Genomic DNA, 12,014 nt, shown 5'->3' on the forward strand with positions numbered 1-12,014 from the left:
TCCAGTTTGTAACTTAAACATTATGACCGCCCCCCCATCAAAAAAAAACTACTGGGATACCCTCTTTTTCAAAATACCTCAATAATTTAATGATTACCTCATTCTCATATGGAGATAAATAATCAGCAAATTTTTTCATAGTGTTGGGAATGATTTGACAAATTGTCTCGCCTAAAGTAATAACTGCATAACTTTTATTCATGCTAACTCGGGATTGCAGAGCTACCAAGTCTCACGCATTATGCGTGAGACTCAAGCATTTTGGACTCTTGTTCATCCCATTAAATCTGTCTCATGCAACTATCACAGCCTATCCCCATATACATTGTACACAATGTCTGTGATCTCACTCAGATTCACAAAAAATCTCACGCATAGCTGGTCTTTGAACTTGGCATCTCTGGGATTGTGATTTAACAATTTTTTGTCACTTTGCCATAAAAAAAAATGTTGCACAAGCAGAAAGCATTGCTTACCCAAATAACAAGTAATTGACAAAGCCTGGCTCACACCTTTGCATTTTTGGCTTGCGTTCAGCTGCATATTGTCCAAACGCAGACAATGAAATATTAAAGCTAATTTGAGATCTCTGAGCAAACACACAGAGACCTTGCGTTCTAGCTTGCTTTTTTGTAATTTTATTTCAAACATCTGCATCTTAACAAAAATGAGCAATAGTAAGGAACAGCATAAGCAGGCCAACCCAGCATTACTGCTTGGTTTAGCCAATCTTACCTCGCTTTAGCTGGTATCACCTTGCTTTACTACGTTCAATTTTGAACAAGCTCACACGTAGCAGGGTGATTGCTAGCGAATATTTTGTTGCATAATATGCTGCAAAGGTGTGAGTTGGGTGTAAATGTACTTCCACAAGAAAGTCAATATCTAGATGATTTCTCATCAATTTTTATGTATTGCATGTTCAAAGCTGTAGTAATACTTGAGACAACAAAATGTAGTCTCACTGATATATTATGAAACATTTCCAATTGGAAAAAAAATTCTATTACTGTACACTCCAATATAGAAAACTATTCAAATTGCAAAAAGCTGATTCCAGATAAACATGACTTTTATTTCCTATTAAATATTAAACAGCAAGTTGATTGTTTGTGTTGGTACATGTACAAGTGCTACAAATATTTTTACATAAAATATACACCAAAATACAAATAGTTGAATAAAAATATACTTTCGTCTCATATGATGTAGCTCCATTCAAGTAGAGACAGGCTACACTTCTGTCTTAAAATTTTATGGTCTGGATATTGCAATGTCCAATCATCAGATTAAGATATCTGTCAATGTCATGCCCACCCCCAATTAAATGGAGAAAAGTAAGACAAGCATAATGCTGAAAATATTATGATAAGAAAGTTATGAAATTGTAAAATTCTGCTTAATTTCACAAAACAGTCATATGTACATCCTGGTCAGCATGTAAATGAGGGAAACAATGTCTTCACCATTCATTGTTTCTACTGTATTTATAATGTAAAATATGACAAACCTCATTTTTCCGTGTTGTAATGTGAAACAGGGTCCCGTAACACAAAGATTAGCAATCAATCGGAGGCTTGATTTTCACGATTGTATTTACATTGTAGTCAATGCAATCAATCAATATTCTAAGACGATTGCCAAGCTTTGTGTTACAGGTGGATGTCTCATAAAGGTGTTCGTAAGATACAAATGACTTAACGCACGACTGGTGATCCTTTCTTGTGCTATGTGATATCCCTATGTAATTGAGTTAAGACCTAAGAACAGGTTCTAGTCATGCGTAAAAACGTTTGTAACTTGATGAACAGCTTTATGAAACACCCATCTGGCCTATTTGATTCTTCTCTAAACATGAAGAATTACCATTGTCACAACATATTGTGATTCAAAGAAGACCTTCCTTATGTCTAATCTGACAAAAAATGTCTATATTTTACTGATGAAACAAAAAAGAGAATTGGTAGGTGCTTGACATCATCAACTATTGCATACATTCGTAATTCTGAAGGTTCGATATTCCGAAGGTTCGTATTTCCGAAGGTTCGTAATTCCGAGGCTTCATAAGTCTAAAACAAAACAAAGTGAGGTTCGTAATTCCGAAGGTTCATTAGTCCGAAAACAAAGAGAGGTTCGTAGTTCCAAAGGTTCGTTAATCCGAAAACGAAATGACGTTCGTAATTCCAAAGGTTCGTTAGTCCGAAAACGTAATGATTAACGAACATTCGGAACAACAAACCTATCTCGTTTTCGGATTAACGAACCTTCGGAACAACGAACCTTCGGAATAACACCGCAAATGTTTGAATTAACGAACCCTTATACGTTTTCGGATTAACAAACATCGAGGTACAGGCAATTTACGTTTCGGAACCATCAACTATATCATATGTATAAAAACCAATGTTGCACATAACATTGTTTTCCGAAACTTACTGGCTGTACCAAAGAGAATAAATCCAAATATTTTAGAGGTCGTGACCAGCAGGGATGATGTTTAATTCAAAGTCAGTCTGAGTTACATTTGTACAATGTTTTACTTTCACATTCTTTCATCCTCGTGACGGTTTCTTAAATGATGATTACAAGCCTGAACAGCCAATCAAATCAATTTTTTTATGTAGTTACAAATAATGGCAAATTTACCTTCATTGTAAATCTATATGAAACAGGACCCAAGATGTCATAATGCTTCTAGAATTTCAGGTGAAGTTTGACTCACTTTCTTGGATATTAAGGCAAATACTTAAATCTCTTAGTTGACCAAAGAGTTCCAATTTGGTTGTATCAATTTCTCTGCTTTAATTTCTTCATTTGGGGAGCTTCTCTTTTACATTTCTTCACCCATATTCTATACCCTTACTCAGTAACACATGACTGGAACATGTTCTTAGGTGCTAAGTCAGCTTCATAGGAATACATCACACAGCACAAGAAAGGATCACCAGGTCATTGGTAAAGTCAGTAGCGGACCGTGACCCCGAGAAGACAAAGCATTGGGGGGGCACGGCATTGTTCACAAACAATGCAGTGCCCCCCCAATGCTTTGTCTCCTCCGGGTCACGGTCCGCTACTGGGTAAAGTCATTTGTATCTTACAAACAGGTTTATGAAATACCCACCAAGTTTGTCATTCAATCACTGCTGTAGAAACATACAGGTAGTAGGGTCCTATCTCATAAACCTTGTTTACACTGTTTCATTATATTGGTTTAAATAGATAAATGAAACATAATAAAAACTTAGGAGCATATCTTCTAACACTCATACCTGATTGATATTCTTAGGCTGCCAATAAGTCAGACATAAAAAATACTTTTCTTTCCAGTAGGCTTTCACTTCATAACAAAGAACATACAAAAATTGTGCACCATGTAACTGATTAATACTTTAAATTAAAACTGAATACACACACCTATTTTTTTTTTTAAATCAGGGACATAAGGGAGAACATTCTTTGCATTGGAATGAAAATCATGAAAGTTTCGAATCATGATAATCATGATATGCTACACTTAAACCCTAAAAAGGCATGGGGGTGGGCTAGAATTCACCCCCTCACACTTTCTGCTTTAATCATAGATCATATTTGCACTTCACCAATGTGCAAAATTATTGGCAGCTGACATCTCGGGGGGGGGGGGGGGGGTTCACTCCTCCCCCCCCTCAGCTGTGAGATGGAATAGAGATCATATTCTTGGTCTGCAAGTGGATTTGCTTGAGGTAACACAAGCTATTTCATGACAGGCTAAGTCATTTCACATACTAGATATCAGAAAGTAGTTGATTAACATCATCCAATAGACACATAAATTATGACTGACTTCCTTGGGAAGCTGGATTTCAAGAGCACACTATAGCATTAAATTATCCATAAGTGAATGAATTTTGCACTCTTTGATAAACATCAACCTTATACCAGAAGTGCCTCTAACTGGCACCCCGGACTGAACTATATGTGATTGGACAGATAGAGAGAAATGAGACAAACAAAAATTTTCAACGAGGAATAACAGAGTTATGACAATTTAATGTTTTGAATTATTTTGGTGAAACATTTCTCTGCATATCCTCATGATATGCAATGAACAAACTGATGATGTCATATCCCCACTTATTATTTGTATCATATTGTAAAAACAATTATGTTTATTCAAATATGTTCCTCCAAGAATGTAAAAAGAAGGTTTGGCGCCTGATTCATTATGTAGGATAATTGTTGCAGAAACTAATCTTCATTACTTTTCTATCAGACTTTGAAGATTTTTTCAGCATTTTGCTTGTTGAATTTTACTTCATGAATTTAGATATTATTAATTTCAGCCTGGAGTAGCCCTCTATCTCCATTTACTTTGTACTGTGAAAATGCCTTTATTGGCATAAGGATGACATAATATTCTTAATAACTAGTTAATATATTTCTAATGCACCTAATACTGACATGCTTGTCATCATGACTTGTGGCTCTCCTCAACTTCTGACTCTTCCCCGTTCTTGTCATCAAGGACGGATTCTAGCGCGACCTTATTCTGATTGGTCCAAAGTTCATAATAATAACTATTGGTATCTGCTAAGAGTTGGTGGTGCTTGCCGCGCTCTCCTATCCTCCCATCACGGATGACCAGGATTTCGTCCGCGTCGACGACGGTGGAGAGACGATGAGCGATGAAGATGGACGTGCGTCCTAGGGTGACGGCATCCATTGAGTTGAGGATGTTCTGCGTTGCCAATTTGAGAAGAGAAAGGGAGAGAGATAATCAATTCACGAGGATCATGTTACAAAAGTACAAGTCAAGTGGCTTAAGGGTTTTCAAATTTCACTCAAGCAATCAGCAAGCCTTAGTAAACTGGTAGTGAAATCAGATTAATTTAAAAGCCTTACAAGATCTACACCTCTCTATACCTTATGTACAGCACAAAATACTATGTACATAGTCAGACCTCCTAGTTCATCTACCTAAAAAATGTGGAGGATTTTGTTCTAAAATAGGAAAGAAACAGTAAATCCCAGACAGACGACGGACGACATTTGGATCCCTAACTCTCGCCTTCATCTCTGGTGCGCGAGACAAAAAGCTGAAATTAAACTGAAATTGAAAACAAACAATAGCTGAAATCAGCTTAAAATCTGAACTCATACACTCCTAAACATGATCTTACATGCAAAGTAAGCTTTCATATAGATATATCATTTAGCACTAAAAAGGTCACCAATTAAAATAATAATCCACTTTTTATATAGCACTTAATACATCCGAACGTGTCTAAGCGCTTAACAGATATGCTATTACCCCGGTCATCCAATTCAATCAATTATTCCCGCACACAATGTGTGCACATCCTCCACTCCCTGGGGAGTATTCCAGTCAGTCGCCAATGAGGTGCACTCAGTACTGGACAAACTACAATGAATTTCCCATCCTACCGGGTACCCATTTAGCACCTGGGTCGAGAGTGGCAAAGTGTGGATTAACGCCTTGCCAAAGGACGCCACACCGCGATGGGATTAGAACCCAAGACCCTGTTTACAAGGCGAGAGTCAGAACCACTACACCAAGGCTCCTCCAAAGCCATTTGTAACTCAAGAAAAGCTTCATCAAACACACACCCCCACCAGTATATATATAACATACTGTTTCCCTGTACCATCCATACCTGTTCTGTGATGGAATCCAGTGATGACGTCGCCTCGTCATAGAGGACAATGGGTGGATCCTTGAGGATAGTCCTGGCGATGGCTACCCTCTGCTTCTCACCTCCTGAAAGCTTCAGCCCTCTCTCTCCTACCTGGGTCTCATAACCCTTAGGCATTCTCTTGATTCCTTGGTGGATGTCGGCCATCTTGGCCGCCCGGAAGACCTCCTCGGCCGTTGAATCTAGGTTCCCGTATTGCAAGTTGTAGAAGATGGAATTGTGGAAGAGGACACAATCCTGAGAAAAAAAAGGTTTATAAAATTTCTTTCATGTCCAAGATTCATTAAATAAGCTCTTTATATTTTCAAAGTTATGATGACATTTCAAACACTTAACCATGGTTAAGATTGCACTCTTGATAACCCAATATAGTCAAAGTTCAATGATCCTAGATTACCTTTGACATTGATCATGTGACCTGAAATTTATGCAAGATCATCAGTTATACATGACTGCCCTAATATCCAAGTTTTATGAGATAGAACAATACATATATTTTCAAGTTATGATGACATTTCAAAAATTTGATCGTTGGTTATGATTTAATGTCTACAAAACCATCACTGTCCGAAAAGCAGTGCCAATAGTCTTGCTCTGCTATGCAGGTGAGACGAAAATGTAATATGTGCAACATTTATACAAACAATCCTTGCATTCAAAATCTCAAGAAAAAAAAGATACAACCTAGCATATCTTAATTTTTCAGAATTAATGCTGAACTTACCTGTGGTACAACACCAATAGCCTTCCTGAGACTGTCCACATCCACTTCTTTGATATCTTGACCGTTGATCAGTACCCTACCACCATCAGGGTCGTAGAATCGGAACAGAAGTCGCACTATGGTAGATTTCCTGGACAAACAATCAATTTAAAAAATTAATTAATTAAGTTGGAAAGTTGCTACAAGGGTAATGATGTAGAGTATTACGTTCAATCCCCTATAAGTAAGACTTTCCAGAAAATAATTTGCCTACGTTTTCTGCTCAATATGAAAATTTGGAATGTTCTTAAATTACAATGTGAATAGTTCCTTAAGTGAGAGAAACACTGGGAAAACTGATAACTAGAAGATATTTTGAGCAAACATCCATTTTAGATGTTGACGTTGCTGGCTTTCCATATTTGTGGTTGATCAGATCAACTCTTTGTAAGACAGGGTTCAGATGTTATTTTCTAGTCAGCCTATCGCCCATACGAAAGAACGTCCGCAAAGTTTTCATACGATCTGAAAGTCACTTCGTGTAATGACAAAGTTGTGACAATTGGAACCACATCCTACCCTGAACCGCTTCCTCCAACGATGGCAACCTTCTTTCCCGAAGGCACATGGAAGCTCAGGTCGCTGAAGATCTGCTGTTCAGGGAGATAGCTGAAGGCAACGTTCTCAAAGGTGATACCAGACTCCTGAGGGCTGATCTGGAGAGCTGGAGCATTTATCTTGTTCTGTAGAGAGGATGAAAATAAACAAAGACGAATGCAATCAATGATTAATGCCAGTGAAAGATATTCTTTGCGATTTAAAATATATTTGAAGGGGATGCTAATTGCGAAAGACTCTGATGAGACATGTTAAATGGATAGGAGACATGAATTCTTTTTCACAACTTACATCCTAAATCTTCTACACTGGATATTAAAGCTTTAAAAATGCAGTGAACAGGATCTTCCATGGCTATCTTTTTTTTTATTTCCAGGGCTTTTTTGTGCATTTTGGAGCCAAACATGGAGTAGTGTGTTTGCAGTACTTTGTCACCCAAAGGACAAGGTGCTGTAACAAATGAATTGGATTGGATATTTTGGAAGATATTTTTTTATTTATGCAAACAGACACTTGGTTGCTTATTTAAAATAACCGATTCTGTACAAAACTCATTTTGAAATCGATACCACAACTGGCATTTATCTTAGATTTTGTTTCACGCGTGACGTACCTTGATGTCTGTTTCAACTTTGAGTAGGTTGAACATGGTGCCCATGTCAATGAGGGATTGCCTGATCTCACGGTAGACGGACCCAAGGAAGTTGAGAGGTAGCGAGAGTTGGAACAGGAGACCATTTACCATCACTAGATCACCAACTGTCATTTCACCTTGGAAACAAAAAAAACGCAACACAGATTTATGTCACAAGTGTACCATCATCCCAAAGAAAATATGCAAAGGCATGCAACTCTTCAATCTAAAAGTTTTTCCAGTGGTAATATTTTGAAAGATTTTTAGTAGTTCTTTTACACAAAGGAATTGATTAGAAAAATGTCCCTTACATGTATTTCTACAAATGATTTTTTTGTTATTTAAAAAATTGATCTATTCAATCCTTTTTTTAAAGTTTATCCATCTATTTACTTATCTTTTTCATATTTTCATTTAGTCACTTATTTTTTTTCAGATCAATCTATGTGTTCATTAGTTCATTTATTAATTTTGAGTGTTCACATATTCATATTTATTTACTTATTAATTAAATCTACCATAACTTAATCAATTAAATATTTTTTTTGTGTAGAGCTTCAATTAGAGCTGCCCACATGAACAAGAATATTTCAGTATTATAAAAGCTGAAAATTAGTATTTCGATTAGGAAATACCATAGGACAACACATGTAACTGAAAATTTAGAAACCAATACTTTGTATGAAACCATCAGTATTCTTCTCATTTTCCAGTACCAATTACTGAAAATCAGTATACAAATAGCGAATAAGCATGAGTGCGATGGTGCGAGATTTCGCATGAGGTGAAAGAAAGATGCTCTATTCAACGAGGCGTTAGCCGAGTTGAAGAGAGCGTTTCTTTCTTTCACCGAATGCGAAATCTCGCACCATTGCACGAATAAGAATATTCGCTATTTGTGTTGTACAACGCCTCGGAATGTAGCGAAAATATGAAAAAACAAGAGTTTTTTCCCTGCAGTAATCTATGAAAAGGGAGCAATTATATTGAAAGCGAAAAGCAAATCCCACAAGCCGGGCCCACAAGCCCAAGATCGATCTTGGACAGCATTGCGCATTTAGCCAGCGGGCTGTACGCGCATTGTCACCTTATTCAATGAAATCGCATTGTGACGTCACCTCCTAAAGCCGTGCAATGGTACATTTTGGATGGTACGTCTTGTGTGCAACGGTACGAATGTCTGACATTTAGCCTCCCATTTGATCGCGTACAACAAGCTAAGTAGGCGTTGTACAATACTACTTGGAAGCTCTGTTCTAAGGGATTATTAAAACATTCTCACTAGTATAACTGTGTATTTACCTGCAAGAATTCCCTGACTTGCTAGCAACATAACACCTGACAGTGCAGCGCTGAAAATTGCATTCTGACCAAAGTTGAGGAGAGCAAGACTGGTGGCGGTCTTCAAGGATGCACGCTCGTACTCGGCAAGACTTTTATCATAGATGTCAGCCTCCCACTTCTCATTATTGAAGTACTGAAATAGGAACGAGGTCAGGAGATTAATAATACTAATAAATAATACAAAATATTTAATGATAAAATTGCATAGAGTAGCCACTCCATTTGGAGAACTGCTCTTCCAGTGGGGCCTTCCTAACATAATGTGTTCTTATTATTCTTCTCTAAACTGAATGATGAGCAACTTATAAGAAGGCAGTAGGTCCCATTTTAACGAGCCTTTGGCATGACTCGGCCGAAGATCGAACCCACAACCTCCTGTTAATGAGGCAGGAACTCTACCACTGAGCCACCATGCAAGGTGGTTTTTACCTTGCATACATTCCACTTTATTGGTTGGAAGCAATCCTGAAGTGATTATCATTAGTAGAATAATAAAGATTAATTTTAGTAATTCAAGCTTGCTTGAAATTATATCAATTTCATTACCACATGCTTTTCTTGGTGTAGCTAACACAGACAAAAAAAAACATGAGGAACCACACTATAAACGGACAGGAATTTTCCAGTAATTTTTCTGATCTTCATTTGCTCTTTACCAAACATTTTCATGAAATATCTTTTGACATATATCATTCATTGATACTTTTTATAATTGTAAGTTTTGTTTGATTCTCAGTCCCAGGGCTTATCTTCAATCATTACACGTATCCTTTACCTTGACTGTTTCATAGTTGATAAGTGAGTCGATAGCCTGGTTTCCAGCCTCGTTGTCAGCTTTGTTCATCTGTACCCTGAACTTGGTTCTCCACGACGTAATGCTCAGTGTAAAAAAGGCGTATGCTCCGACGCATGTGAGGGTGATAGCAGCAAAGCCAGGGCCCATCTTGTAATACTGCAGAGGGATTGAGAAGAGATGTTATTATAGGGGGAAAGGCCCTAGATACTCATACATTTCAAACTTGAAATGACCGACAGTGTGACAGAGGAAACTGCCAATTAGTCTATTGCCAACTCGTCCAGTCAGAACATGGTCTACCTTCATAATAGTCCAATGCTATTCTGTCCATCAACATTTCATCTAACAACCATTTGGTCCCATCAACATTTGGTCCAATAATCATTTTGTCTAATCACCGGTTCGTCCATGATCACTAAGTCCAATAACCAGTTGGTCGAATACCCATTTTTTTTCATTCATTTTGCCTAACTAATTCCTAGTCCAATTAGACTATATATACAGTGTGTATGGTATAAGGACTAAATGGCTATTAGACCAACTGGTTAATAGAAGAAATGGTGAGTGCACAAAATGGCAATTAGACCATGTGGATAGAGGAAGAACTGATGGTAGACAAAATGATAGTAGACGAGTTGCAAATTGGACGAATTGGCATTAGACCAATCGGAAATAAATTGAGTCATTGAAGTATAACATGCAGGCCCAGATCCACAGTCACACTCAAGACTTGAGTCTGCCCACAGAGTTGACCTTATATAAGTTGAATCATCGGCTAAAGCGGAAGCAAGTTTTCAGACGACAACTTGCAAAAGTTACCTATATAACTCCTAAGTAAAATGTCACCAAGTTGGCAGAGATTTCTCTGGTCCCAAGAGCCTTGACTCACTGGAACCTTTCACTTTTGGGCTACACATCTTCAATATTTCTTGTCTTGCCAACTCCAAAATTTCACTTAAAACATGGTTTAGTATTCATGCAAGCTTTTAAGTAAATTCAACTCTCTAATACATGTAGGTTTCTTAAAAATAGGTTTTCATTTATTTTATTTTCTTGACCGCCCCATGAGCATCTTTTTCATAATGGATACTGGTGTGTTACAAAAGTCCATATCATCATTATTAACATTATTGTTACACCTGATAATATGACGAAGCAAGCATGTTGTTAAAGATCTTCCCATCAAAACAATTATTCATTTTATTCGAAGATGCAAATGGAGGACTTTTCTATCAACATCAACACAGTAAATATTCACGGCCCTGGGAACAATCTTTTTTGACTGGGGGTGCTGATGTATATTTTAAAAGAAAACAAAATGAAGATCAAATTGGTCCCAAGAAATTTGAAAAGAAAAAAAAATATAAGGTTTTTCCCCCAAAATGGAGGTCATTTTGGATACATTTTTCCATATTTACACAGAATCCAGAATACCTGGGGTGCTGCCTATGGAGAATACTACATGCAGCACCACTAGTCTGCTATGCAGACTCTGAATGACTAGTGAGGTGTGATCGAAACCATCTAAAAGGGTGAGCGAAGCGAGCCAATTCTGCAGCCTCAGTAGACAAATACCGTTTTCATACTGAAGGCGAAGTGGAGTTACTCCGGAATAACTCCGGATTGAGTTTATACGCTTGTACTGCGGACCGACTTTAAACCCCTTTCATATTGGCAAGCACCGCAGCGGTGTATCCACAGTCGTTGCCATGGTTTCTAAGCGAGTTCGCGCCATATGTGTGGCGAGATCACAGCGATAAGCGCATACCGCATTTCTGGTAAGGAGTAACTCCGTTTGTAACCCTCTTCTCGAAGTGGGTTGAGTACTCCGCTTTGAATCCGGATCGAACTAATCTCAGAATTTTCATATTGCCCTCCAAAGTGGAGTAACTCCTCCTGGACTCCGGACTAACTCCATTTCGGCTCTCACTATGAAAGGGGTAATAGTCTGCTATGCAGACTCGTTGAATCAGCTGAGGTACACACACTGCAGATGTGGGTCTACATTTGTAGACTACAGCACACCAAAGGAAATTCCAGCACCCCCGCTTCCCAGGGCCATGCAAAGATAACCCAACTGGCTTTTGATAACCCCATGAACTTTACAAGATAAATTTTTAACAAGATAAATTTTCAACAATCTCCTTATCTTTATTCAGTTCCAGTTCAATTTTCATTCATTATTTTCTTTATTTTTTCTGCTTTCCTTCATTTAACCTGGACATA

General features: G+C 37.8%; 1 protein-coding gene across 2 annotated transcripts in view; it reads right to left on the reverse strand.

Moving 5' to 3' along the window:
- Positions 1-4,010: 4,010 nt before the first annotated feature.
- LOC121413544 (ATP-binding cassette sub-family B member 7, mitochondrial-like) overlaps positions 4,011-12,014 on the reverse strand; it is a 38,918-nt gene continuing 30,914 nt past the window's right edge. For both annotated transcript variants that reach the window (XM_041606399.1, XM_041606400.1), the window contains exons 7-13: positions 9,768-9,944; positions 8,951-9,125; positions 7,628-7,785; positions 6,976-7,139; positions 6,418-6,547; positions 5,655-5,930; positions 4,011-4,717 (exon numbers count right to left, since the gene is read on the reverse strand). In XM_041606399.1, the coding sequence (XP_041462333.1) occupies positions 4,451-4,717; positions 5,655-5,930; positions 6,418-6,547; positions 6,976-7,139; positions 7,628-7,785; positions 8,951-9,125; positions 9,768-9,944 (1,347 nt within the window). In that variant the 3' untranslated portion in view covers positions 4,011-4,450. The remainder of the gene's footprint in view (positions 4,718-5,654; positions 5,931-6,417; positions 6,548-6,975; positions 7,140-7,627; positions 7,786-8,950; positions 9,126-9,767; positions 9,945-12,014) is intronic.

Source organism: Lytechinus variegatus, chromosome 4 (genome assembly GCF_018143015.1).
Source record: "Lytechinus variegatus isolate NC3 chromosome 4, Lvar_3.0, whole genome shotgun sequence".
In the NCBI taxonomy this organism is placed as follows: domain Eukaryota; kingdom Metazoa; phylum Echinodermata; class Echinoidea; order Temnopleuroida; family Toxopneustidae; genus Lytechinus; species Lytechinus variegatus.